Source organism: Sorex fumeus, unplaced genomic scaffold (genome assembly GCF_029834395.1).
Source record: "Sorex fumeus unplaced genomic scaffold, SorFum_2.1 ptg000122l, whole genome shotgun sequence".
NCBI classification, from domain to species: Eukaryota; Metazoa; Chordata; class Mammalia; order Eulipotyphla; family Soricidae; genus Sorex; species Sorex fumeus.
This window is the reverse complement of record NW_026606179.1, coordinates 48,584,937-48,612,477: the sequence shown is the minus strand read 5'-3', so window position 1 is coordinate 48,612,477 and position 27,541 is coordinate 48,584,937. Positions and strand designations below refer to the sequence as shown.

General features: G+C 55.1%; 1 protein-coding gene across 1 annotated transcript; it reads right to left on the bottom strand.

The window, feature by feature from the left end:
- Positions 1–26,090, bottom strand: BEAN1 (brain expressed associated with NEDD4 1). Its single transcript, XM_056136121.1, has 7 exons — positions 26,045–26,090; positions 25,087–25,190; positions 23,986–24,121; positions 23,687–23,908; positions 5,122–5,370; positions 2,218–2,359; positions 1–499 (listed from the first exon to the last, which is right to left on the bottom strand). Exons 1-7 carry the CDS (start codon positions 26,088–26,090, stop codon positions 79–81), a joined length of 1,320 nt encoding a protein of 439 aa, XP_055992096.1. The 3' UTR covers positions 1–78.
- Between the last annotated feature and the right edge of the window lie 1,451 nt (positions 26,091–27,541).

Genomic DNA, 27,541 nt, shown 5'->3' with positions numbered 1-27,541 from the left:
GTGTGTGTGTGTGTGTGTCCATGTTCTGAAAGATGAGGTGAGGTTCCCTCAGGCACTGACAGGGCCTAGCTGGCTGGCTCACTCAGTCACTCCTCCCGGGGCGAGGCTGGGTGAGTCCAGGGGGCTCATGGGCCCAGGCCCCGGCAGTGGCAGCAGGCTGGAGCGGGGGCTGCTTACCAGGACCTCATAGGGGGGCAGGGCATCCATGGAGATGCTGTGCACCTGCTCATCTCTGGGGCGGCCAGGGCCACTGCCAGGCTCCAGGCCGCCTGCACCCAGAACCCCAGGCACCGGGGCACCTGGATTGAGGATACCAGGCTCCACGGTGCCTGGATTCAGGATGCCAGGCTGCACGACAACCGGATTCGGGATGCCAGGTTCCACAGCACCTGGATTCAGGTTGCCATTCGGTGGGTAGGCATCGGTGACCGAGTAGGGTGGTGGAGCATCAGTGGGAATGTAGAGCTGGGTGGCCCCTGGCCCTACGCAGTCCTCGTAGCTGTAAGAGAAGAGGCTCCCTCAGTGCTGGGTGGAAGCCAGCCTTGGGCTGGACCCAGCAGCAGCTCTGTGTTGCCCTGGCATGAACCTGGTCAGGCCTTTGTTGTGTGGGCACCTCCTGCCCTGACCCCAGAAGGCCCCAGCCATTGGGCCCTGGGTTCTGGAGCTGAGTGTTTCAGAACACCAGCTCTGAGACCTGGCTTCTGGCTGCTCAGCCCTGGTGACTAGAGGAGAGCGGGCACTGCATATGGGGGAGCTGCTAGGAGCAATCTCATCACCCCCACACTCCTTTCAGGTTTACGCAAGATTCCCTGGTTCCTTCAGAACCCCATCAATTTGGGCACAAAAGCTCCCAGAGTGTTGGGAAGATGGAGGGGGTCAGGGATGTCAGAGATTCATCTCCCCAGCCCCCACTCGCTAACAGGGGAGGGGATCTATCTGGGGGTACAGACAGGACTCCCCAGGAAAGGATTTCCCCAGTGAAACAGCTACCCGATGACCAAATGCTGTTTGGACACAAGATCCCCCATCCCAAAGGGTGGGATGAGGGTTTGGGGAGGGGGATACACAAAGGAGTTGGGGCCTGGCCCTACTGCCCCATGCATTGACCCTTCTTCCCACTGCCACTGGCTCAGGGACCCTCAGGGCCTGTGACCCCACCAGGAGAAGCCTGTCCATCAGAGGCTGCTGCTGAGGCCGCGCACAGCCCCACCCACATCTTATCCGTCTCTCCGGTACCTCGGTCTGGACCCCACTATGCTGTGCTCATCTCCCCGGGCCCAGCAGTGGGTGGGCACGTCCTCAGGTGCCCACTGCCCGCCACAAGGACAGTAACATTGGGAGGGGGGCTTCTCAAGCCACCCCACCACACAGTGTCACCTTCCCACCCAGGAAACCCCAGAAAAAGGGAGCTGCTCGACTCTGGGGTACACTGGAGTATGTGGATCCTTCCCAGGGTCCTGCTGGGTGAGGAGAAGCAGGAACTTCTCACCTGAGGTCTCTGACCCTCCCCAGGTGCCCCCACATCTTGGAAGGTGAAAGTTCCTCCCAGGCCCATGCACACCTACACTCCCGACTCCCTCTCTCGCCTTATCCTCCTGCCTACCCGGGACCTTGTCACATTTGAACTTTGACCTGGAAGTGGACAAGACCAGAGCAACAAGACAGAATTTTCCCAGGACTTGCGATGCAGAGCTTCTGGGCCCACATCATCCACAGAGCAGCAGGCATCCAGAGAGAGGGGACCCTCCTCCGGGCTGTTTGGGAAAGAGCCTTGAGCATAGCCTCCCCCCCACCCCCCGGGTCATGAGCTGCGGCCTCTGGGTGCTGCCCTGTTCCCACTCACCCCGCTTGGCTTTCCTCCTTCCTGCTGTTCCTCAGAGATGCTGGGGGGTGGGGGTGCTGCATTCCCCAGGACCCCAAGGTCTTTGCAATACCTTCTTATTCCATCTTTAAGTGGGGGAGAGCCCCAGGGTACCCCACCCCTGACTCCCCGCCACCTTGCCAGGGCAGCTCTCTGGGGAAGCCAGAAGAGCAGCTGGGAGGCCCCGCATCCTCCCCTCCCCCACCCCCCGGGCCTCTCCCATGAACTGTGTGCCCCTCACTGAACCCTCTGATCAGGGCCCACGGAGCAGGTGTTTTCCGGAGAGTTTGCCTTGAGGACGGGGTATGTGCTTCCACATAGGCTATGTGCCCTCCTCCCCCATGTGGCCCCCTTACCGGGGAGGAGAGTCTGGGTACATCCTGTGGAAAATCGCGGGGTTCACATCCCCCCAAGAGTTGAGCTCTAGGTTCCTGGGCCATTCGTCAAGGGTGCCGCACATGGAGCGCATCCGGCGGCCGAAAATGTGTCCCTCCGACACTGCAGGGACAGACAAACAGCCCAGGCCTCAGCCAGCGCCCAGGGAGGGGCCACACAGCCCTCCTGGAGGCCCCCAGGCTCTTTTCTCCCCCCATTTCACCGTGCATAGCTGCTTCTAATTACCCCCCTACCCACCCATGTGTGTGTGTGTGTGTGTGCGCACACACACACACACACACACACACACACACACAGTGGCAGTCCCAGGATGTGGGTCCCATCCTGGGCTGGACACTGGTGTCAGGCACTGCCCTTGCAAGACTCTCAGAGTGGTGGCCAGACTGCCCTAAGGAGTCTAGTGCATTGTGAGAACAGGGATGGCCTGCAGGTCTGGGAGGACTTCTTGGAGGAGGAGATCCCAGAGCAGAGTGATTAGGAATGATTGAGAGGAAGAGGAATAGGCTGGGCAGAGGGACCACAGTAGCTGGAACCAAGGAGGGAGATGAGAGAGAAGATTGTGGCATGAGGACAGGTGCATGGCACAGGGGTAGAGAACAGGTTTTGTGTGTGAGAGGCCTGGGGTTTCTTCCCTGGCATCGGATAACTGAAGTGGGGTGTGAACCTGAAGCTTGGAGCCGTGGAGCTGGGCTAGGAAGACCCCCAAATGGGGAGGAGAGTGCTGGGCAAAGAGGACTGCAGAGCGCCCTGTGTCCCCCACACTCTCCCCACTCTCGAACCCAGGGGGCTTCTGCATGTTCTGGCCTGGCCCACACCACCTTCTGTCCTTGATTCTTCTCTGCATCTTCACCTCAAAGATGCGAGGAAGGCCTGTAGCCAAGCGACACAGCACCCCACACTGCACAGACTCCTCCACGAGGCAGGTGGGGCGCAACCTTCTCACTCCAGCCTGAGATTTAGTGAAGTCCCCCTGTGCGCAGGCTGATAGTGTTACTGCAGGGGCCAGAGGGCAGCAGGAGGCCCTGTGAACTCTGCCTCCCCCCCACTTTCTTTGAGGTTGAGGGGGCTTCAGGCTGAGGCTGGACCAGACCCAGCAGCAGAGACTTAGGGGCTCCCCCCTCACCCGCAGAGCTGGGGTTCCTGTGGGTCTGAGCCCCAGACTAGCTCCCCCATGTCCCTCCTCTCCTTCCCACCGTTGATACAAGGGGGAGCGAAGCCTCTGGCTCGGAGACTAAGTGTGGGGCTGAGCGGAGAGTCCTCTGTGGGCGCCTGAGCCCCCACTTTCTTCCATTCCCACCATCTTTAAGCTTCTGCATGTAAACACGTGTCACTCTCCCAGACCACACACTGGGGAGCGAGGGAGATGAGACCCGTGGCCCTGCAGGGCACCAACTGTAGGAGTGAGAGCATCTGGTAGAATTTGGGGGAGAAACACAGGGAGACCGAGGGTATAAAGCAAGGTGCCCCTCACCCCCACAGTGACCCCCAGGGGAGAGACTGTGGCTACCAGCCCTTGATGGCTTTTCCAGAGCAGGGGCTGCCTACCCTACTGGGCAGACATCCCAAACCCCACTCTTCACTCCATCCCCACTCTGGGGGGTCACTGTCCCCTGAGAGGGTGAGGCTGAGGTGTTCATGTGGCTCATATTCCAGTCCTGGGAAGAACAGGGTCTGTTTCAGGCATCCTGCCAGACAGATCCCCGAGGACGGTGCAAAGCCCCTTCCAGCACCCCCACCTGTGCCTTCCCTCCTTTCCTGCTTCCCAATCCTGCCCAGACCTCAAAGGTTCAGAACCCCAGAAGCCCCACCCCCATTCCCACCGCAGGGGAGAAAAACCTACTCTCCCCTGCCTCCCCACAAAAGGGAAATGCCTTGGACCCCAATTCTGGATAAACAGCCCTTATCTGGCACCCACAGCCCACACCACCTCACTCACCTTCCCAACTTGTGACCCTCAAACCGCATTTGCCCCTCTCAGCCTAACAGAGGACACCAGGTCTGCCTCTGAATGCTCCAGACCTTTCTAGGAATGGAAAAGCTTCTCTCCCTTGTTCCCTTCCCCTTTTCCCTTCTCTCCATCCTCACCTACTCCATCCATCCATCCATCCATCCATCCATCCATCCATCCATCCATCCATCCACCCACCCACCCACCCATCCATCCATCCATCCATCCATCCCCCCACCCACCCAGACACCCAGCCACCCACCCTTCCATCCATCCATCCATCCATCCATCCATCCATCCATCCATCCCCCCACCCACCCAGACACCCAGCCACCCACCCTCCCATCCATCCATCCATCCCATCCCATCCATCCATCCATCCATCCATCCATCCATCCACCCAGCCACCCATCCATCCATCCATCCATCCATCCATCCATCCATCCATCATCCATCCATCCCTTCCTTCCTCCCTCCCTTACTCAGATCCCCACTCTCCCCACCCCTCTGCCCTCCTGCCTATCCACCCACCTCCCTGACCCACACACCCACTCACCCACTCACTCCTGCACCCACTTCTGTCTCCATCTTCTGCCACGAGCCCCAGCCCAGCTGTTAGTCACCCCCACCCCCACACCTGTCTCTCTGCCCATCCTTTCCCCAGTCCTTCCCCACCACTCTGGGGACAATCTGCACACAAGGTGCCCAGGGCTGGGTAGCAGCCCCCTGGCCTCCCTCTCCTGCCCTCAGAACATTATGGGGGTGTGGCTGTGAGCATGCCCTCACCCCACTCCACCCCCCCACCGTGCGCTCTTGAGGCGCCTTCCCTGAATGCTTTTCTGCCTCCTTGACACCTTCCGGCTGGCCCTCAGGATGCAGGAGGGGGTCCCAGGCTCCCAGGCAGGGGGTGACTCACTGAAGCCATACTCCTCGTCGCGCTGCTGGCGGCGCTGGCGGCGGCGGCGACGGTTTCGCTCTTGGTGGTACCACTGCAGCCGCGCCTGCCGCTCCCGCCGGAGGCTGCCCACGATGATGGTGATGCAGGAGAGGAGGAGCACCAAACCTACCACGGCGCTCGCCACCAGCACGGGCGACACGAGCAGGTGGCTGTGCTCCTCATTCTCCGAGAACGTGGAGTAGTAGTTGCCCGTACTGTTGTACGGGGCTGTGGGGTGGGGAGAGAGAGGGCAGGGGAGCTTTTCTGAGAAAGGGGGGTCTCGAGTGCTGCCACCAGCTTCCCCCTGTATCCCTGCACCCTGTGAGTCAGCCCCAGAGGGAAGATGGTGGGGGTCAGGCTCCTCCGCGGGATTTGTGGGCAGCAGAGGCCGATGGGGAGCTGAGAGCAGTGAGGGACAGTGGGGGCTGAGGCCAGTGGGTGGGAAGCACCCCCTGCCTGTCTCCAGGATGATCAGCGAGTGAGTGCCTTGAGGTGTCAGCTAGTCTCCTTGTTCAGCTGGGTCGGACCAGGGCTCCCCCTTTACAGATGTGTGGGATGGAGGCTCAGTGGCACAAATGATCACGCGCATGCCCAGTGACCCCTGGCAGTGCCCGAGCCCAGGACCAGCCTGAGCCTCGCCTGACCACTAGCCCCGTCTGGGCCTCTGTAAGTAAGATGAGGAGTTGGAAAAGTTCTTGAACACCTAATAGCAGCAGCGCAAGCAAAGGGGGTGGGTGGGTGAGAATTATCTAGCAGGACCTCTAGTATTAAGAGCTGGAATTAACTTCTGTGTATATAGTACTGCTCTCTAGTATTAAGTATTAACTTCTGTGTATTGCTCTCTAGTATTAAGAGCTGGAATTAACTTCTGTGTATATGGAAAGTTCTAGAAGAACCTCTAAGGCACTAAGAGTAAAAAAAAATCACTAAAAAAATGAATGCAATAGAAAATATTGATTGAAATTAGAAAAACAGAGAAACAACAAATGCTAAGTAGAAAAAAGAAACTAAGTAAAATGGTGGATGTTGATCTAATATACGAATGACCCCAGTCAATGGGTTAGGCTTCCCAATCAAACTGGAGCAGCTGCGTTAATATTAGAGAGACAAATAAGACTTTAAAACAGAAGACGCCATTCAAGGTTCAGAGGGACATTTTGTGAAGGTAAAAGGACCGATACTCTTGGAACTGCACAATTAGAGGCGTGTACCCCTAAACACAGTCTCCCTGGACCCATGAAACACAGGCTGACAAGCAGGGAAAACAGGGAGCCTCGCAGCCCCAGAGTAGCCAGGCATGTACTTTCTGCTTTTGGGGGTTCCTCTCTGCCTTTTGACCTGGGGGAAGTGCTGAGTCTGAGGTGAGGGGCCCAGAGTTCATTTCGATTCCCTCAGCCACGGGCCACTCTCTGTTACACTTTCCTGTTTGTGGACCAGAGTTATAGTCCAGTGGGAAAGGCTTTGCCTTGCACACAGCAGACCAGGGTTTGATCCCCAGCACCCCATATGGTCCCCTGAACCTTCCAGAAGTGGTCCTGAGCACAGAGCCAGGAGTAAGCCCTGAGCACTGCCAGGTGTGACCCAAAATAAAAAAAGCTTTCCCATTAGCCTTCAGCACCCACAGTTAACAAGGGACACAGTAAGATGTCCCCTTCCTCTCTCTCCCCCTGAAAAGTGATCCATGTTTAAATGACCAGGTCCAAGCTCAGTGCAGGAGAAATGTCATCCTTGGTGGGTGGCCAGAGTGCACGCTGGCCTCTGTCACCTCATGGATGCCCACGGTGGGAATTACTGCTGGATGCTGGTTCTCTTGCCAGCTTCAGTGTACCTTTCTGACACAGCGCCAGAGACAGAGGCCATGAAGAGGCACTGCAGGCCACATTCCTCTAGTGTGACCCCTCTGTGACTCTGGAGTCACTGGCCAAGGCTAGGGCTGGAGCTGGGTCAGTGGTCACTTTGCTTGCCGGGGTGCTTCTGATCAAGTCCAGACCTGCTGGCTCTCCCAGCAGTGCCACCCTCATCCTGCCCTCCAGGTGCCAACAGTTAAAGAGGCATCCCCCTTCCTGGGGACAGTGGGAGTATGTGTGTATGGGGTGGGGGTGGGGTAATCTGACAGTCCAAGTCTGTGGGTCCCAGCGGCTCCCATGGATGACACACCGCTCACCCAACAGTCCAAGGCATAAGTGCTACCATGGCCACAGACCAGCCTCAGGTACCCAGAACAAAAATTGAGGGTCAGCTGAGTGTGTGCGCCCAGCACTAGGTACCCAGATGCCAGCCCTGAACGGTCTCCTTGAAGATGCTCCCTGCTCTGCCAGCCACCATGGCAGATGAGAGCCTCACCCTTCTGCCAGTGTTTTGGTACCAGGTTCAGTAGCAGCCAAGCGTGGAGTGGCACCTCCTGTGCTTGCCAACAGAGCCAGCTGGCCCAGGAACCTCCCTGCATGACTGGCTGGGAAATTCATCGTCCAGTTACTGCAGCCTGGCAGAGGTAGGCGCTGCTTTCAATTTGGAGGGAAGCTCCCAGTTCCCAAAGGCAGTGACTCCTCTAGCACTGGGATAAATATGGCAGCAGGGAAAGCATGCCAGCCCCCTCCCACCCAAGTCCCCCTGCAAGGACAGAGCAAGAAATTGGTCTTGCCTCAGTGGAAGTGTAGAGGAAGGGGCACCTCAAGATATAGTCGTGGACCCTCTGTGCTCTGTTTTAGCACAAATGGACACTCACTGTGGGTGACACACCAGGCCTGCTACTTTCCACGGACTCTGTCATCCATTGAATTCTGATTGCTGTCACAGGAGCCCCATGTCACAGGTGGGGAGCCTGAGCCTCAGAGAGGTGGTCACTTCTAGGTCAAGGTCACAGGGTTTTGTCATTGGGTTATATGGCCTGTGGAGGGGAACCCAGATTGAGGGTGGCTGCCACCTGACTTCTTAGCCTAGCAGCTATCCTATGGTACCAGATGCTGCAAGACTGTCATGTCTTGGATCTTGCTAGAGTAAAATTATTCCTAAAATGATGCGTTGCTTCTCCAGAGCCATTTTATGTAGAGCTTATGCACATAGCAGGTCAGGCCCCATGGTTCATTCAATGTGAAGGTATCTCAACAGCTGAACATACAGGGAAATCTCCAAGAATCCAGAGGGGAATCCTGGGTATGGCTCATGGGAAAGAGGCCCCGGCCATTAAGGGTTGAGCAGGGGGCATGAACATGTATCTCAGCAACTGTGCTACGGATGATGTTGGGGTTGCTGGAAATTGGGGTGGTTTCTTCTCTCTCTTTCTCTATCTCTATTTCTTACTCTTTCTTTCATTTCATTTTTTTTGTATACTGAGGATCAAGCCCAGGGTCTCACACCTGCTGAATCATACCCCAGCCCCTCTCTGGAACAAGGTCAGAAGAAGGAGCATGTGCAAGGGCATAAACATGAGGCCCTGGCAGGGCTCAGGAAAGGGCACAGTGCTTCTTGTAGGGCAGGGCAGGGCAGAGGGAGAGAGACTAGGAGGATCATCTTGATGGCAACTAAACACTGGGATTATGTGATGAAGGACAAAGCCAGTTGGTGTCCAGGATTCTTCTTACAATGGGAATGTATCTCTGTGAAAAATTAGCTCAAAATACATGCCAAGGTCCTGGCACCTTTAGTGACCATTTGTAGCTTTATGAGTGGGGCAGATTATGGTCTACAGGAGGAGTGGGATGTGAACACATCTACATATTTATCAATATTCTATAAATTTACTTAATAATTTATTCTTTCAAGCAGGTATTGACCTAAGCATCTATCCAACAGCCATCCATCCTTATATACAGCCATCCATCTAGCTATCCATTCACTACAATTAATACAATTTATCCACTCATTCACCCAAGTAACATTCATCCATCTAGTTATCCATCTCCTCCAATGGATCCATCCACTTTATCCATTCATACACCCACCTATCCATCTATTCATCCATCCCTCTAGTCATCCATCTATCTATCTATCTAGTCATCCATCCATTCATCAACTTCATCTATCCACCAGCTTATCCATACTCTATCCATACTCATCTGTCTATCTAATCAATCACCCATCCACTCCTTTAGTTCATCCATGCTCCAATTTATACACATCCACCCACTCAATCACCCATCCACCTATTCATTCACCCCCACTCCAGTTCATCTGTCCATCCATCCACCCATTCACCCACCCACTGCCAATACCTGTCAAGTGCTATTCCCATGCTTGGATATACTACTGGACATTGGGACCATCACCTAGACTGCAGTGAACCTCTCACACTCTGGAAAGCATGAAATCCCATACAGTGGTCCCAGTTGAGAGGGGCAAGCATCAGGGAGCTCCCTGCCCTCACTTGTTGCAGAGTCAGTCAGCTTCCATCTATTTTATGGGTGAGGGTTAATTGGAGAAAATTCCTCTGTTCACCCACTGCATTAAAATGTAACTGGAAAAAATTTAAGTGACCTCCTATATGCCATTTGTGATTCTATAAATATGAGATGAAAGTAATTTATTCCACTATTAGGATACATTCTGCCACTTAAATAAACCCACTAAAATTAACTCACATTTCCTCTACATATCCCAGTTCCCTGAGTAAGCTGCATTATCATCATTCACTAAGGGTTTAATCTCTGGTTTCATGAACAATTTATTAATTGGCTGGAAAGCTCACTGAGATGGTATTGCAGACTGCTTCTTGCTATTCCTGCAGAGCAAGTGGTGAAATGGCTGACTCCCAAATCAAGTCAAGGCTGAGTGAGACCCCCCTCCCCCACGAGGCTGCCATGCATGGGAGCTGAGGAGGGAGCAGTGGGGTTAGGTGGCGAGCAGATGCTGAAGGGCTGTGGCTTGGGGACCCCATCACTGAGGGACTTACCTCCTACCTTCTGGCTCAAACCCATGACTCAGAAAATAAGGTCCATTATCTACAACATGGGCATCCCAGGAAGTTCATGTACAACTGGTACAACTGGGCTGGTTCAGTTTATGGCGAAATTGCTCATATCAGTTTTTATATACTATGTTGAACATCTATGGGAAGAATTGAGGCTTTGAGGTCAAAGGGTAACTGTAGAAATGTTCAGGACTGAGAGGTGAGCGGACCAGGGAAGGACTGGGGCAGGAGGGGTTGGAAAGATTTTCTTAATAGATTCCATGGTGACAACCTGCCCCAAGACTCTGGCTACTGTGTCTCAGGGGGCATCTCTCTGCCTGGGTTTCGCACCTTGTGATAGATTTCAGCTCAGAAGGGTCCTTTTTCGTACCTTCATGGCCTCATCCATCTTTCCCCCGAGTAGCTGTCTCACTCTGATAGGTTTGTTCTTTGCAGGATACCCAGGAGCATAGTCACACCCTCAGTTATCACAGTTTAGTGTCAAACCATATAAAGCTAGACTATGTCCTAGGATGATAGAGGAAAACAAATTTTGAAACATAGGTCTGGTTTCAGCGAGGGGACCCAGACCAGCCACTCATCGAGTAAGTGCTCCGTGAAAATTCTCAGAAGATTCCTTTCCTCATACAGAAAACAGACAGGCAGAGGGGGAACTCCCTTCCGTACCTCTGCTGCCCCATGTTTCCATATTAGCCATACTCAAGAGCATCATATCCTGCAACAATTTCACAGTTGGAGCATAGTTCTTAGTTTCCGAGTTAAACTTAGAACCAGACCCTTTCTGTTGGAATGTGTGTGTACTTTTTAGTCAATTCAAAACTGACAGGAAGCATCGGGAGATAGCACGTGTAGCTTCCCCCCGCCTGAACATTTCAGCAGCTTCCAGCCCCTTAATTCTTGTGTGGATGAGACTCCGGGAGAGAAGGGAAAGGGAATATTTCATCTTCCTGCACTTAAATTACATCCCATCTCACGAGAAAAGACCCCTCCGGACCTGGGCAGGAAAAGGTCGGCGGATGTGGGTTAAGCTCCATACTGAACTTCAGCTCCTGTTTTTATTTAATGCTCAATCAAATTTCTGTTTTAAAGAGCACACATTTCTGAACATGCAAATTCAGTTATAACTACGTGCCTTCTGGGAATTTGATAGTTGTGTTGTTTTAGATAATTGGATTTTCCGCTTGGTAGCTTTGCTGGGGTTTGGGGCTGGCACGGGCGTAATGGGCCATTGTAATTCCTCACCAGGAGTGCCTGGGACCCAGGCCAGCACACTTGACTCTTACACAGACACAACAACAGTCTTTAAACTCTTGGGACCACTGTCAATATTATCAAGTATTGGAGGTGCTATTTGGGGGGGGGGCACACCTCATCCTACTTAGTGGTCACTCCTAGCTCTGGACTCAGGAATTATTCCTGGCGTGCTCTGAGGACCATATGGGATGCTGGGAATTGAATCTTGGTTGGTTGCGTCCAAGGCATTACCCACTGTACTATTGCTCCAGCCCATATTGTGACACTTAGGAAAGGGGTCCCCTGCCTTTCTCACAGGGGAAAGAACACAAAGATCTGTTGGTCATTACTGTGCTAACATGTCTACAACAGCATTCTTCATTCATGTTCCCAAACTAAAGACAATCCATTGTAGTAGACACCGAATAGAATCTGTTGCCTGAGTCACACATATCACTTTCAAAAATAGACAAAAAGGGGTCAGGGAGAGGGATCAAAGGGTTGGAGAAAATGCTCTGCATGTGGTGGTCCGGGCTTAGATTCCTGGCACTGCATGGGTACCTCTGGGTGTGTCTTGGGTGGCCCCTAGCGCCACTGAGCCTGAGTGCCAAATCTTCAGGCTTGCACATCTGGGCTGAGTATCAAAGGGCTCCCCCAGGTCTTCTGAGCATGGCTCATGAGAGCCACCTACACCCCTAAATCACCAAACTATAAATCTAGACAAGAGGGTTCAGAGAGAGGCTGGAGCAATAGTCCAGTGGGCTGGGCACTTGCTTTACATGTGGCTCACCCAAGTTGGATCCCCGCACCCCAAACAGTCCCAAACAGTCCTCTGAGCTCCACCAGGAGTGCTCCCTGAGCACAGCCAGGTAGGACCCACAAACAAGACAAAACCAAATGGCATCAGAGAGACTATTCAGCAGAGTGTAGTGCATGGATTGCGTGTCCAAGGTCCCACATTCATGCCCCAGCACATTATGGCTTCTCCCTGGCATCCCTGGGTGTCTGGGTGGCCTTGGCACTGTCCAACCTGAGCAGCAACTTGTCAGGTTGGGTATCAGTGGCTCCTGGGTATCAGTGGCTCCTGGGTGAAGTACAAGTAGGGGCCACTCGGCAGTAGGGGAGACTCATGTGTGGTGACAGAAGCTAAGAGAATTTGTGTCACTGGCCTCGGGCAGTGATGGGGGGGGGGTTGGGGCAAGAAAGTGTTTCTGCATCTGTGCATGTTCCCAGATGTGAGCACTAAACTGAGACTACCACCCCTTTCTGTATGTTTCTCACAGACAGCGGGGGGCTGGGCCACCAGCTACCCAAGATGGGAGAGAGGGCACCCTGGTGATTGGCTCATGTTTGCCAAATTCCATGGTGAAAGCGGTTCTGCCACGCTGACTTGGAGCTGGTGACCCATAGTTCCACAGCCAGCTCAGAAAAACTCTCAACAGACCAAACTGCCCTCAGGATCCTGTGAAGGAAGCACCTCAGTTCCCCAGCTGGTCAGAGACTCCCAAGGAGTCCTGGGGTCCAGACAGGAGGGCTTTGAAGGGAAGGAATGTGATATGGGGGGGGGGGGGTATCTGCTCAGCTAACTGTCTCTAAGCAAGGCTCTGGGAACCATCTTGGGGCATCTTTTGTCATTTTGTTTTTTGGTTTTGGGGCCATACCTAGCAGTGCTCAGGGGTTACTCTTGGCTTTACACTCAGGGATTGCTCCTGGTGGTGCTCAGGGACCATATGGGGTGCCGGGGATTGAACCTAGTCTGGCTGCACGCAAAGCAAATGCCCTCCCAGCTGTGCTATTCCCAACCTTTTGTCATTTTATTTTTTTCTTTTTGTGTCACACCCAGCAGTGCTCAGGGGTTACTCCTGGCTCATGCACTCAGGAATTACTTCTGGCGGTGCTTGGGGAACCATATGGGATGCTGGGAATAGAACCCAGATCGACAGCATGCAAGGCAAGTGTCCTACCCACTGTGCTATCGCTCCAGCCCCACCTTTTGTCATTTTAAAGTCAAAACTTGGATGACTTGGGGGGGCATGAGGGGCTTGTGGGTCACACCTAATGGTTCTCAGCGTTCACTCCTGGAGATACTCAGGGGACTGTGTGGTGCTCGGGATCAGCCCTGAGAGGTCTTGGGTCCCTACTGTGGACGTAGGTGGGGAGGCCTGACATTCTGGCCAGGGTGGCTGTAGAGGGCTCCCCGCCTTTTGGCATGAGGCAGTTGGGGCAGCAGGTGCCCTGAGAGACCTGAGAGCAGCCTTGCAGGTAGGGTAGCCCTTTCTTGAGTGATTCTTTCATGTGTCTGGGCAACTGGCTGGGAAAGGGGGAGAAGATGTGTGTTTGTGTGTGTGTGTGTGTGTGTGAGAGAGAGAGAGAGCGAGAGAGAGAGAGAGAGAGAGAGAGAGAGAGAGAGAGAGAGAGAGAGGGTGGCCTCTGTGCAGAACCACTTGGGTTTAAGTGCGGAGGAGAAAGGAATGGACAAACCCTCACAGTCCTCTCTGGATCTTGTCACCCCACTTTAACATGAATAAATAGGGGTTAAAATGAGTGAACATACGTGGTTCTGTGGTTGGGGAATAGCCTTTCGGCTCTTGTTAATTTGGCTGCATCAACCTAGGTCACTTAGCCCCCCCTCCCCAACTACCCTGATACCCCATATTCTGAGGGGACATAAGAGTCACCCAGTGGCAAAAGGCCTGGGATGTGGATGTGGGCAAAGAAAGTCTCTAGCAAGGCCTGGAGCTCCAGAATTGGCTTCCAGGTGGGATCAGGCAGAGTCAGAGGGAACCGCCCCTAGAAGCCACTTTTTGGGGGCGCAAAGCAAATTGTGGGAATTCTGGGAGATGAGAATATACTTAAGCACTGGGGGGACCAAGTGGCTTGTACCTCAAAGCCCTTCTGCTCTGGTGGAGGGCTGTTTCAGGGTCCCACACATGCGATGGTGAGGACCCCAAGGATGATGGCCTCGTGGTCATTCTGGCCACAGCCAAGGGGAGTGCTAAGCTGGGAGCAGCTAAGCTGAGGCACCCTCACACTCAGACCAGTGCCCATAGGGGACTCTCCCAAATGCTGGCTTTGGAGGCTGTGGGTGACAGCTCCCACATCAAGCTTCCCTTGGCATGTGAGATTCCTGCCCTCAGGGGAGCTCAGGAGAGCCCAGCCCCACCCACCTGCAGAGTGCTCCCTTCCACCCTCCTTCCTGCTGTGCTATAGCCTCTGTCTCCTGCAGCCCCAGTGTCCCTCCTCCCTCAGCCCTCTGGGACCTGGGGAAACACTTCTCAGAAGCTCTGGGATCCCCGGCAGCTGCAGAGGAGAGGTTGGCAGAATCTGTTCCTGCAGCCTGGTCCAGGGGGACCCTGCGAAGCCCTGTCCAGAGGGGGCCAGGTGGGGGAGACTCCCAGCCTCAGCCTTCCCTGGGAGGAGTGGGACTACCCCCACCCCCAATCTCTCAGCACTTCCCCCTGGAAAGCAGCTCAGGTCTGGCATTGCAGGCAGATGTCCCTGCTGGGCTTCCTTAGAACTGGGGTTCATCTTCCTCCCCGTTCCCACCTTTTCAGGCTTCTGGCCCACCGTGGGGAGGAGAGGTGGACAGGCATGCAGTGCACTCCCTAAGAGGCATTAGATGCGGTGTGGGGTACCTTCTCGTGTGTGCCTAGTCCCTGTTTCTACCTGCGGGGTCAGCTGGGCAGACTCCGACAGGGGCCTTCCCCTCTCCGTCGCCGTTCTCAGCTGGCACAGGGCAGTGCTGTGAACCTGGGAGTGGGGTAAACTGTGTTCTCTTGGGACTTCTGGGTTTCCTGGTTGGGAGTTTCTGGAGTTTTCGGCAGCTCCCAGGGATCAGCCACATGTGACTTTGAGGCTGTGGTTCCCTGTGTGGGTGGGGCGAGACCCAAGTGGCAACCTGGAGGCCCAGTTCAGAACCCTTGGGGTGTCCTTGGGCTGTTGGATGTGGTGGGTGAGTGTGAGAGGAACAGGGTACCCCCATATTTCTGGTTGGAGGGATTGAGGTGTTGACAGTGCCTTAAACCAACACAGTGAAACCAAGTTAATTCAGCCTGGAGGGGAGATGATGGGGCTTGGGACGAGCTGAGTTTAGGTGTCAGAAGTGGCAGGAGGGGTGAGTGGAAGTTGCTGAATGTGAGGCTGCATCCCAAAGCAGAGGGAGGACGAGGAAGGAAACTCTGTGAACAGTTAGGGCCAAGGACGGAGGGAGCATCAGCAGGTGCAGGGGGGAGGCCCTGGCAGGTGGGGGGGGCGCCTGAGGGCTGAGTCAAGGAGCCTTGAGGGGCATCACCAGGACTCGGGGGTGGATCTGGGGCCATGAAACTTGATGAGGGGGTAGGAGGCCAGACTGAAGAGGACTAGGTGGGCACCCAAGAGGGCTCAGGAGCACTTAGACAAGGTCAGAGGAGAGGGCTAAAGTCAGGAGAGCAGGAGTAATGACCAGGCAAAGGGTGACCCCAGACAGCCCCAGCACCCCTGTACTCAAATGCAAGTACAGCTGCTCAGGTTAAAGCAGTGGTGAGAGGTCCTGGAGCTCTGCCTACCGGGGGTCCTCTCACCTCCCATGGGCCCTGAGGGCAGCACCAAGCTCCAGGAGCCTGGGAGATTTAGACCGTGAAGTGCCAACTGGCCACAGAAGGGAGAGACACCAAGGTCAGACAGATGCTCCATTTGGTTCCTTTGGTCCCACTCCTCATCCATTAGCTCCACATATACTGAGTACCTACTATATGGCAAGCACTAGGAGTGTGTGTGAAGGGTCAGGCAGAGGGTTAGGAGATGTGCAGGAACCCCACCTGGACATCCAAGGAGAGCTGCCACCACACCCTGGAGCCCTGAGGGGTAGATGGTCAGCATTCTGGGGGGGCAGTGTTCTTGGGGTTCTGGAAAGCCTGTTACATTCAGCAAGCCTCAGCCTTGAATTCTCCCCACCTCTACCACGTGGCGTGACGAGGCCAGCATAGCCTCTTCAGGGCAGGGTCTTAGGTGACTCTGTCCAGAGCAGCAGCACTGGGCCCAGTATGGCTGGGGGAGTCCTGATCCAGGCTTATTAACCGCCCCCCCTTTTCCTTCCTCGGTTGCTCATGGGAGCCAGTGGCCCCAAAGACACCACCCTCTGGACAGATCCTACCAATAGCTTAATTCCCTGGGGCACGCTGGTAACCCTGACCCCACAGGACAGGGCAGTGGCCCCTGGATATTCCCAGCTCTACCAAGCGGGGTTCTGCCCTTCGGAAGAGATGCCCCCAAGATAAGAGGCACCATATGTGTCACCAGTGTCAGAAACTTGGAATATGGGGGATCAGGCAGGATTAATCAGAGGGAGATGGGTGGGGGAGAAGGTATATAGATAAAGGGGTGCTCATGTGGGGTCCCTGGCTCCACACAGACTCGTAGTCCAGACTTAGTTAGCAAGGATATGGAGTGGGGTGATCATGCTTGTCTCCCAAACCTCCCAACTCCCAAATTGATGGTAAATTTGGGCACGTTTGCAGGTCTCATGGGAGAGGGCAGATGGCAACGGTGGGGAGAGGGAAAGAGGATGATTGGCCGGAGGCAACATGATGTCCTGAAGGTGGGGCTGCTGGATCCTTGGGCATCCGTGCCCAGATGGGCATCAGGGAGTCTGTCACCCCTCTATGGCTGCAGCGTGGGCAGGCACCAGCAGGGCACCTTAGGACAGAGAGCTCTCTGGGGCACCCCGATCTTGGGGGCATTTCTGTGGCCAGTTAAACTGGGGGAGATCACTGGTGCTTCTCTTTCCTCTGGGGACCTCACAACACAGAGTAGCTCCTCAAAGGTACAAACAAGTTGGGGGGAGGGTTATGAAAACGGCTCTTCTCAGTCATCATTTCTATATCCCATTTGTCAGGGTCCCTTTGCTTGCTTGCTTTGAAAAATTGAGCTGTGAAGGCCACACCCAAGGGTGCTCGGGGGCAGGAGTGCTCCCGTCGGAGTGGAGAGCTGCTGGTGGTGGGGTGTGTCTGGGGGGGGGGACTGCTTCTGTGGCTACTCAGGGACTTTTTGGTGCCAGGGATTGAACCCAGCCTTGAATCCAGCCCCAAACGATGCCAGCATACACTCCACCCCTAACCTAGAATCTTCTATTTTCTGTCTCCCCATTAATATCCCTTGATAGAACCCTAACCCACTCCATGACATGTGCGTGGCAAAAGCATCTTCTTGCAGGAGGTGGGGGTCTCCTGTCAAGCACCCCCCCCACTTCCATGACACAGCCTCCCAGGCCAGGTCCAAGACCCTCTGTCACCCCGACTCCAAGCTCTCCCCTCACCTCCCCGAGCCACAGAAGAATGCAGCGAGACTTACTGGGGCAGGGGCCCAGGATGGACGGGTAATCCGATGTACAGGACAGTTTGCCCATGGTTTGACTTCACACAGGGCAGGACCCTGTACTCCCTCACCTGCAGAGACACAAACGGGCAGGCGATTGGGCACTCACCTGAGACTTCGGGGTCCTGCAGGCGGAGCCCTCACATCCCATGGGCTGCCAAGTGTGGAGAGAGGACTGGCCATTGGGAGTACGTGCTGATGTGTGCTGGGACCTGGAAGAGCTCAGGGCTGTGGAATATGGGGTGTGTATGTGGGGGGTGGGCACAGCGGCAGTCTCTCTCCAGGGTGGACCCTGGAGTGGGAATGACAGAGGCATAATTCTGGGTGTCAAAGAGGTGAGGGGCTAGTCCAGGGTACTATGGCATGGGGTTCAATCCATATTTCCATATTTCCATTATCATCAGAACTTCCCAGGGAGGAGGGTTCATTTTCATGTTATAAAATACAGCGAGGATCAGAGAGGTTGGAGAGTTCTCCAGGGTCACAGAGCGTTTAAGCACAGGCTCAGAGCAAAGTCTCCAGATAAGGAGCTGACCGGCAGAGACATAGATGTCTGTGCCACGGCTGGCGGCGCGCACGTATGCACACACCATCCGGGTCCCTGGCGGTGTGACCAGGGCTGCGGCCATAGAGGCACTGCGGCCTGGATTGCGGGGCTGGGGCTGTGCCCACTGAGTGATTTGCTGCGAAAGACTGCAGGGGTGGGAGGGTCCACGGGCCAGAGTTCACGTCATCGGCCTGCGTCACTGGCTTGCGTCAGAGGTGCTCTCCTGGCTGCTCGGACTCATCTTCGCCCGCTGGGAGCGGGTGGGCGTTTGCGCGGGGGGGGGGGGGGAGGCAGGGGGGGCGTTGGAGAGGAGGGGGGGGTCCAAAGCTCTGTGCTAAACAAATGTCCACCCCAGGTCCATAGCAACACGCAGACGGGCAGGGGCTGCTGGAGCAACCACGTGATGCCCTGTCCGTGCCCGCGCTCCGCGGGATAGTTGGCGGGGCTGGGCCGGTGGGCAACGGGGTCCGGGGCTGTGGCCGCTACAGAGGCTCATGCCTGAGATGCTGGATGGAGAATGGCAGTGTGAGAAAATGACCGGGAAGCTTGCAATGCACATGGCAGCGCGGGGCTAGGTGGTGTCCTGGGGGAGTCTTGGCGCGGGTAGGTAGCGCCATGGGGCTGGTTAGCCGGGCGCCATCGCGCCATCGCGCGCCACTGCGCGCCACCGCCACCGCAAGCCACCGCGCCACTGGTCGCACAGGCGGGGGCGCGCCGGAGCGCGGGCGGAGGTTGTGCAGGATTGCCTGGGCTGGTGCGCGGTCACATGGCACAGACGCGCGCGCAGCCCAGGGACCCGGATCACCCACTGCAGAGGTGTGGGGGGAGGTGACTCCTGGATTACGTGGGTCTGCTCAACCCTGGTCGCATGTTGTCTGCTCACAGCGTTTCAAAACAGAACCCCCACCCCCACCCCCACCCTGGACCGACCATACAGAGGCGGAGAGGGTTTTTCTTTCGGTCCCCTTTGGAACATATAAGGGGGGAAGGGATGGGGGCGGGGGTCCGGGTCACAGTGTAGGAGGCGGAGGGATGGGGGGGAGAAAGCTGGAGGCCGTGGAGCATGCGTGACTTGGCAGAAAATGAACTCAATGACTGAAAAGAAAGCCCCTGGGTACCAGTATCGGTAGGGTGAAGTCCACGTACAGCACACATTTGTAACACAAAAAGCAGGTATGGAGCTACCTACATGATGATTGTTTTTGTTTTGTTTTATTTTTGGTCCAAATTCAGCAATACTCAGGGGCTACTCCCGGCTGTTCTCAGGGGACCATATGGGATGCTGAGGATCGAACCCCAGTTGGCCGCATGCAAGGCAAACACCCTACCCTCTATGCCCCCTGATTCTCATCTTTTTTTGAAAGCTGAGACCAGAGGAAAAAATGTTTGTTCATAGTAAAAGATTAGAAAGGAAATAAAACAGGCTATTCACAGGGGCTGAGGGCGCCTGTGTGAGCCCTCAGAATAGGGAAGTACATGAATCTTCATGCTGCTTTCTGGGCAGTGCTGGGGCAAAAAAGGGATTTTTTTATGTGCTTAGCTTTGTCTTTTCAGATTTCCCACCATGATCATATATTAGTTTCATAACATAAAATTATTAATGAAGATATTTTTAAAAAAATGCCCTTTGTGCTAGCTACATAGAGAATAATTAAGTCAGGGATAGCTAAGTTCATTGAAAGGGTTGAGAGCTTACATAACTGCCTTTGAATATGTCACTTGTTGCAAAGATTAAAAACATAACTTGTCTCCGAATTTACTAATAAGAAACTTTATTAAAATATTCGGAAAATAATTTCTACTGTTTTTAATGCCCATCGCTTTTTTTTTCTCTTTTAGGGAATGGTTTCTGCCATAAACTTGAATGTTTTTCTGCAGAACTTTCCAACTGCTGTTGCCAGTCCACAGAAATTTCCTGTCTGTCCACGAAGATGTTAATGCCTTAACATACAATGTGCCTAGATCATGTGTTGGTGTGATTGTCAGTCTTACTATCTGAACAGTCTCACTGTGAATAATGGTTTTTTGTTTGTTTGTTTTTCTTAGCAATATGCAAACTATTGCTGCTCTTTGGACAGATTGTCAGGTGTGAAAAGGTTGAAAACCACTTGTTTTTTATTCCTGAGTTATTCAATAGTTTGGACAATGACAGACAATATGTACTATGTGATTCCAAAAGGGTCTACCTAAATGCTTAGGTGTGTTGCAGGCAATACCCTCCTGGTTTGTATAATTATACCCCGTGATATTCACACCATGACAAAGATGACAAATGATGCACTTCTCAGAACATATTCCCATACTTAAGCTACATGTGACTGCTGTCCCAACAAATATATTTGGCGAAATGAACACTATTGGACCTCAGGTTTAGAGACCCTTCTTATTTGAACACACATTGTAAGTGCTGGGGGCTCTTCTAGATGCTGGGAATATCATAGTGAACAAAATGGTCAAAAGCTGTTGGAGGGTTTACAGTGAGGAGAGCAGGCAATAAAGAAATGAGTGAAGCATCTACATGTCAGGGGTAGGAAATGCTCTGGAGGAAAATGAAGAGAAAATGAGGTGGGGGCTGCTTTTTTGAGCCCGTCTACGTACTAAAGTTGTTTCCTATATAGCTTCTGGGCAATGAATATGTAGATATGAAATGACCAAACATATACATTAGAGAATTGTCATAGTTACTAATTATCTAATATACAGTGCGCTAATTATCAATTTTGCCAACTTGAAATTATGATGAGTCACAGTGATTTTTCAATATTCTAGTTCTGGCTAAGTTCAAGAGCCAACTTTCCAAGCCTCAACAGTCACATCTAGAAAATGGAAACAGTGAAAACATCTAACTAAAGGGCTGTTAGAATTAAAGAAACAAAAGAGAGAGAGTGAAAACATACACACAGCCAGGTCCTTGGAACTAGGAGCTCCCTTTGCCTTGCAAGGCTCTGTGTTCTCCTAGCTATATTATCCCATTTGCATAACTGTGGAAGGAAGTATATTGTGTTTGTTCCCATTTTCAAGAGGAAATTGAGGCTCTGAAAGGTCCATCTGTCCAGAATCAGGGGCCATAAACCCCAGAAGAGCAACTCTAAGAAATCCAATATACTCAACCCCAACTCGTATTTTGTGCTCAACTGCTAAGGATACCCCAGCCTCAGTTTCTCCCTTTAGGACTCAGAGCAGATCTGCATCTTCCTCCCATCTCTTCTCCTGCACTCGGAGCTCTTCCAGGTCAGGCTTCAGGTTCAGGCTCCAGAGATCCCCTCACGGACGTTCCCAAAGACCAGGAATGCCCAGTCCCCCATGCTGTCTCCTGTCAGCTGCGTCATTTCAAAGGCTCTGCAAACCAGCAGTCACAAACCTCTTCATTAGCTTCTGATGAGTGGGGTTAGGAAAAAGAGATGAGGGTTATACAAGATGTGGGGGGAGGGGGTGACATCCTAGTGAGTGATGGGGAGCTGGGTGGGAGGGTGGGATGGGGGAGGGGTGACGGAGGCTATAGAGGAAGAAGAGAGGGGGTGCTCTATGTAGGAGGAGCCCCCAGGCTGCCATTCATCCTGTCCAACCAGAACCTTCCCGAAAACCCTCTTCTGCAGGGCAACTGAGTCACAGGTGGCTGGGACTATCACAGTTCACAGGCTGGATCTTTGGTTAATCCACACAAGAATCTTGATGACATACTATGACATGGTACCTCCAAGAACACTTTATGCCCCCCTAGGTTCCTGGGTGGAAACCCCCAGCCACACAGACTGGACCTTTCTTGGGGGATGGGGGTGACTTTTTGTTCTGGCTTCTACCTACTAATCAAGGCTCCATTTCTGGTGCCTCATGGCTCAGCCACTTAGAGAACCAGAGCTGGCACCACCTCAGACCTCCCAAACCGCCCCCCCTCACCTCCCCCCCCCACCACTCTGTATGGCTGGAACCTTCTAGTCACTGCCGGGCAGCCTGGCAGCCTGGGCCTCCCAAGGGAAAACAAGCTTCCTCTTCCCCCATCCCCCTGGAAGGGAGGCAGAGGTGCCAATTCCCCAGTGGATATATTGGGGGAGCCCTCTGCCAGGGCAGCGGACCTGACCAAAGGCCCTAGGAGAAGCCATTCAACTGCGTCATTGTCTTTTCCAACCTGGAGAGGGATGGGGAGGGGCCGGCTGCTGGGAGGAGGGAGTTGGAGGAAGGGCAGGAGAGCCTTTTGCGTCGCAATGAGACGTCACTGAGGCACTGAGGGGGATGCTCAGAGACCTCCGAGGAGGGGGTGTCACGATCCTGTCAACTGGGGAACTCACCCTGTCCCAGCATCAGCAGACACACTTCATCAAATGACACCTGTAGCCAGGGAGAATTGCCCGTTGACAGCAGTCACCATGCTGGACCCCCCAAAACCGCAGTATCTGATTCCAGCCCCCCTCCCACCCCTCACCCCCAGGCTCCAGGTGGGGGAAAGGAGGCTCAAGGGCTGATGAGTGTTTCTGCTTAAGCTCGCAGGGCTCGGAATGCAGCTGCGCGCGCCCTCCGGTCCTGAAAACCTTCACCGTCTGTCTGCTCACAACCAAATCCTGACTGCTTGTCAGTCGAGGAAATCGAGGCACAGGCTGAAGTTAGCGCTCAGCATGTTGGAAGAGAGGGGCCCGGGTGGGGGTTGGCGCCCCTCCCCAAGATCAAGGCCCAGGTTCCTGGAGAAACCCCCTCCCGCCCCTGCCTCCACCTGTCACTTATGCGCTCTCCTCAGCCTGGGGCCGGTTCCTCGCGCGGTCCCCCCCCAGCAATCCGCGCAAACGCCTCCAGATTGCGCAGCGGGGATGGGGTGTGGGGGAGAGGAAGGGGGAGATGGGGTCTGGGGGAGAGCAAGCCGGCCCGGGTGGAGGAGGCGCTCCCCAGCCTTCGAGGTCGCGTGCGCAAAAGAGGAGCCCGAGCAGCCGCCTCGGACTCCGAGCGCACGATCACGTCCGCCCCGAAGTGGGAAAGGGGCGGCGGGGGTGACCCGTCAACACCTTCCCCCTCCCCGGGTGGGGACCCAGAGAGGCCAGCGCCGCAGGCACCGAAGCGGGGGGTCTCGGCGGCCGATCCGTCCGTCGGAGGGTCAAACTTTCTGGCTCGGGGCTGGGGCTCGGGCTTTAACTTCAAACTCCGCACACCCGGGGCCCTCCTCGTCGGCGCTGCCGGAGTGTGTCCCGGTTTCCCCTTGGCGCGGGGGTGACGGTTCCGGGGTGCCCGAGGCCAGAGACGCGGGGGCGGCGGAGACTGTCTAACGCCCGCCTCGGGGAACACGCCCCGGGACGCGAATCGAGGGGAGCCCCCGGAGCCCGCGGGCCACAGGCGCGCTCGGGAGCAGGCGGGACGCGCCGCAGTCCCCTCCGGACCGCACGGCCGCCCTCCCGACGCTCCGTGCCCGGGCGCCCCGCTCCCCAGCGGGGTGCGGGTACCGGGGCCGCCGCAGAGCACGGAGCGGGGGCCGGGACCCCCTCGCCGCCCCTCCCCAGCGCCGCCCCCGGCCCCGCGCGCCTTACTCGGCTCGGCCGCCTGGTTCCGCTCGGTGCGCCGCGCGGCCGGCTCCGGCTTCGGGTCTGCCGGGGTTTCCCGCTCAGGCGCCGGCTCCCACGCGGGGTCCGGCTCGGCGGCCGCCGCGCTCGGGCTCCGGCGTCGCGGGGGGCGCGGCGCGTAGGGGCGGGCCGGGCCGGGCCGGACCCGGACCGGGCCGACCGGGGCGGGGCCGGGCTCTATCCGCCTCCCTTGCCCGCGAAGCCCACCGTCCCTGCCCCGGCCCGGGGGGTCTCCGCGGTCGCCCCGGGTTCCTGCCCTGTCGTACCCTCGTCCGGCCGCTCGCCACGCCACGTCTGCTCCGTTCGCGTGCCCCGCGCGGCCGCACGCTCGCAGCTCCGACTGTGCTGCGCCCGCAGCTCCCGGGCTAAAGCGACGCAGGCAGGACTGGCGCGCGGGTCATTCTAGAGACGGGGAGGGGGGGAGGGATTGGAGGGGGGGAACTCGGCGAAGGGGGAGGGCCCAGCCGCGCCCCTCAGTGCACAGCCAGCCCGACACCCACACAGCAGCAGGCAGGCGGGGCAGAGAGCTGCAGAGAGGCCAGTGCGCCAGCCTGACGCAGGAGGCTGGACGGACAGACAGACCCGCAGAAGACAGACAGGTGTGGATCGAGAACCCAGACAGGCCGGAGCAGAAACAGGAATGCACACACACACACATACACAAGCACACACACACAAACACACGCGTGCGCGCGCACACACACACACACACACGGGTGGACAAACGACATCTCCCAGAAAGGCCGGCCAGACTGGTGGAAGAGAGACGAAGGTGGGATCTTGGAGACCCCTGCCATAGCCCCCCGGAAGGCAGGTGTACCCAGCAAGGTCTCCTGTTCCTAGTGGACAGCAGCCCTGTTCTGGCGCTTGCTCCCCAGATGTCTGCTGGTCCTGGTGAGGCCTGCTTCTCCATAGTGACCCACTCACCAATTTCTAGCCCCCCGAGCCCACTATACACCCACCCCTAAATCCTGCACACCCAGAGCTTGGCTCTGACAAAGAATGCCTGTCCCCGTAACCACATCTGGCTCAAGCCAGGGCTCCTGGCTTCCAGATCTTTCCATCCACACTGTACTTTGGGGCCTTGTGCACTTTGGGGCTCCCTGACACCCCCTCACCTCTGTTTTCTCATGTCAACAGAGTTCATTGCCACCCAGACACTGGAGGGAAGTGTTTATTCAATCCCTTTCAGGGGGACCCTGTTTTGGGCCTGTTCCAATTTTGTTGATGGCAGCTAGAAAATGGCTCATAGAGATCAAACCAGGCCCCAAATGCTGCCTAGGGACCATAGGGGAAGCGGAGAGCTGGGACAGGGGCATGGAATTGGGGGGGGGGGGGTCCTTGACCTGACAGGGGTGAGCAGGTACAGGGAAGCTCTGGAGGAGAATCCAGTTCTCTTCCATCCCAGCCCCGCCAGTTCCTTTGCAGGTCTTGGTTTTCCTGGATAGAGGCAGAGGGAACTTTGTGGGCCCTAGGAGTGAGAAGGGGGTGATGCGGGGGGAGTGAGGCCAATGCCCGGCTTCCCTTGGTGATAGCTCCTTCGAGCCTCCCCCCCAACAGTGGGGGACAGGGTGGGCCCAAGTCTGAGGGTTCCAGCTCCATCTGAGGCTGATGTGGGTACATTGGTGCCAGGCTGGGGTGGGGGTGAGGTTGAATGGAGGCAGAACAGAGGGCGATGGTGCTCAGTCCTGGGAGACCCTCCATCAAGGCCAGGTCTAATTTTATAGATAAACAAGGACCAGAGAAAGAAGGGGGAAATCAGGCCCAGAGGGCTGGGCTTGGGGGCACCAGGGCTCCCAGGTCACGATGGACAATGTCACTGCACTGCTCTGTAAATGTGTCTGACACCTGTAGACTCTTACAGGGGAATGTTTTAGTTGTTTGATGGCAGTTTGTGGTGTGTGTGTGTATGTGTGTGTGTGAGTGTGTGTGTGTGTGTGTGTGTGTGTGTGTGTGTGTGGTGGTGAGTAGCACATGTGGGTGGAGGGCTTACTTGGAGTCCATTCCTGTGTTCTCTACAGCCTTAGAGTTTTTATGTTGGGTGGTTGCACCTAACTTGTTCTTTCTGACTGGAACTGACTGCCACTGGCCAGGTGGTGGCATGTCCAGTTCCCTGGAGTTGAATGAGACTCTCTTCCTACCCATTCACCAAACCATCTTTGTGTGGGAGCTTGGGGAAACCCCGGGAGAGAAGAGAAGAAGGTAAATGCAGGTCACTGCCAGATTTGGACTTTGTGTCCATTTCTCCTGCTCATGTCCTTCCCTCCCCTTTTGCAGGGCTGCTCTGGCCAGGGAGGCCACTTGCTGATGGTCTCTCTGACTCGCTTTGCGTCGGGTGGGGGTCCTTGATGTCACCAAATGTCTGTGCCATCTAGGTTGTGACTAGCTTTGCTCATTTCTAGACAAGGCTGCATTGAGCATCTCTGGGGTAGGTCGGTCCAGCCTATGATTCGTGACACAGTGGTTAAACTCTCCCTCTGTTCTTGTTCTTGAGGCTTCCACAAGAGGTCACACGGACTGGGTGACATCTCTGGGGCACAGAGGTGTGTGGGTTCACTTATTCAAAAGCAGAGTAGGGAGTCTAGACAGAAGAATATCCAGAAGACACACAGTACCCTCTCAGGACTGTGAGGTGTTCTGAGAAACCCCAAAGGACCAGACTTTGGGGTTTGTTGCTAGGATGCTCTAGAGTTGTATGTCTCAATTTTTGGCCCCCTTGGCCCCATTTCTACCCCGTTTCATTCCTGTGCCTTTCTCCCCTCTGTCCTACCAGTTATCCCCCTACTCTTGTGTTGTGGACCCCAATTTACTTGATTTTCACCTGTGACCCCATTTTAGAATATCCTGGGGTCCCCAGGGGGCTGAGTTACACCACCACAGAATTTGGTTAGCGTCTTTTTATTGGGGATGGGGGATCTGATACTCAGTGTGGAGAATGGGAATAGAGGTCGTGGACTGTTGAGGTACTGGACTGAAGCCTACCCCACTGGGAAAGATCCTTTGTCTAGAATCAGGTTGGAAGCTTCCTGCCCAGGCTGGATTTCATTCTACTCTGAGGGCCCTATGCCTGGGATTTGGGGGTTGGGAGCATTTCCTAGTCTCTAGTCTCTGAATCTCTGCACAGATGATGACAATTGAGCCCTCCTGGCTGGGGGCAGGAGGGCAGCTAAATACTGGGTCTCCAGAGGCCACTCTTTGGGGTCTTCTCATCTTCCTGAGTCTTTTAGTTCCCCTGCTAGTTAAGGAGATAAAATCTTTGACATGCTCCTTGTATGCTTGTAGAATAGTCATGGATAGAAACGCTATCCTCAGGGTCAGGGGGCTGTATTGAAGGGATGGAGCGCAGGGTCTACAGGAGTTCCTGGTCCTTCCTTCTCTGTAAGGCACGAGCTATCAAGTACCCCCAGAAAAACCTCCCACCACCTGGACCAGCAACACAGCAGCAGTAGCCCTGAGCCCCAGCAATGTGACTCCCCAAACCTACCCTTTAACTGTGGTGATAGTGGGGTTGCAGACAGGTGGCGCTGCTTTTCCAACTGGGGAGCTTTATCTTTAATTGGAGACAGGAGAGCATGGACCCTTGCAAGACCCTTTCCTTTTGTCGAAAGGAAAGAGCATTGGGGGCTGAGTGAATCCTAGAGGACTTTGGGGGAGAGGGAGGGTGGGGAAAGATTTAGTTGGGGAGGAGTGGGACTGCAGAACCTAGGGCAGGGCATGGGTCCTAGAAGGAGGATCCTCATTGTTCAGATCTGTTTGAAGTCCCCCCCCCCCCCCACAGCCCCCAATCTATCTGCCTACTTCAGGGGGTTGGTTGAAAATTTG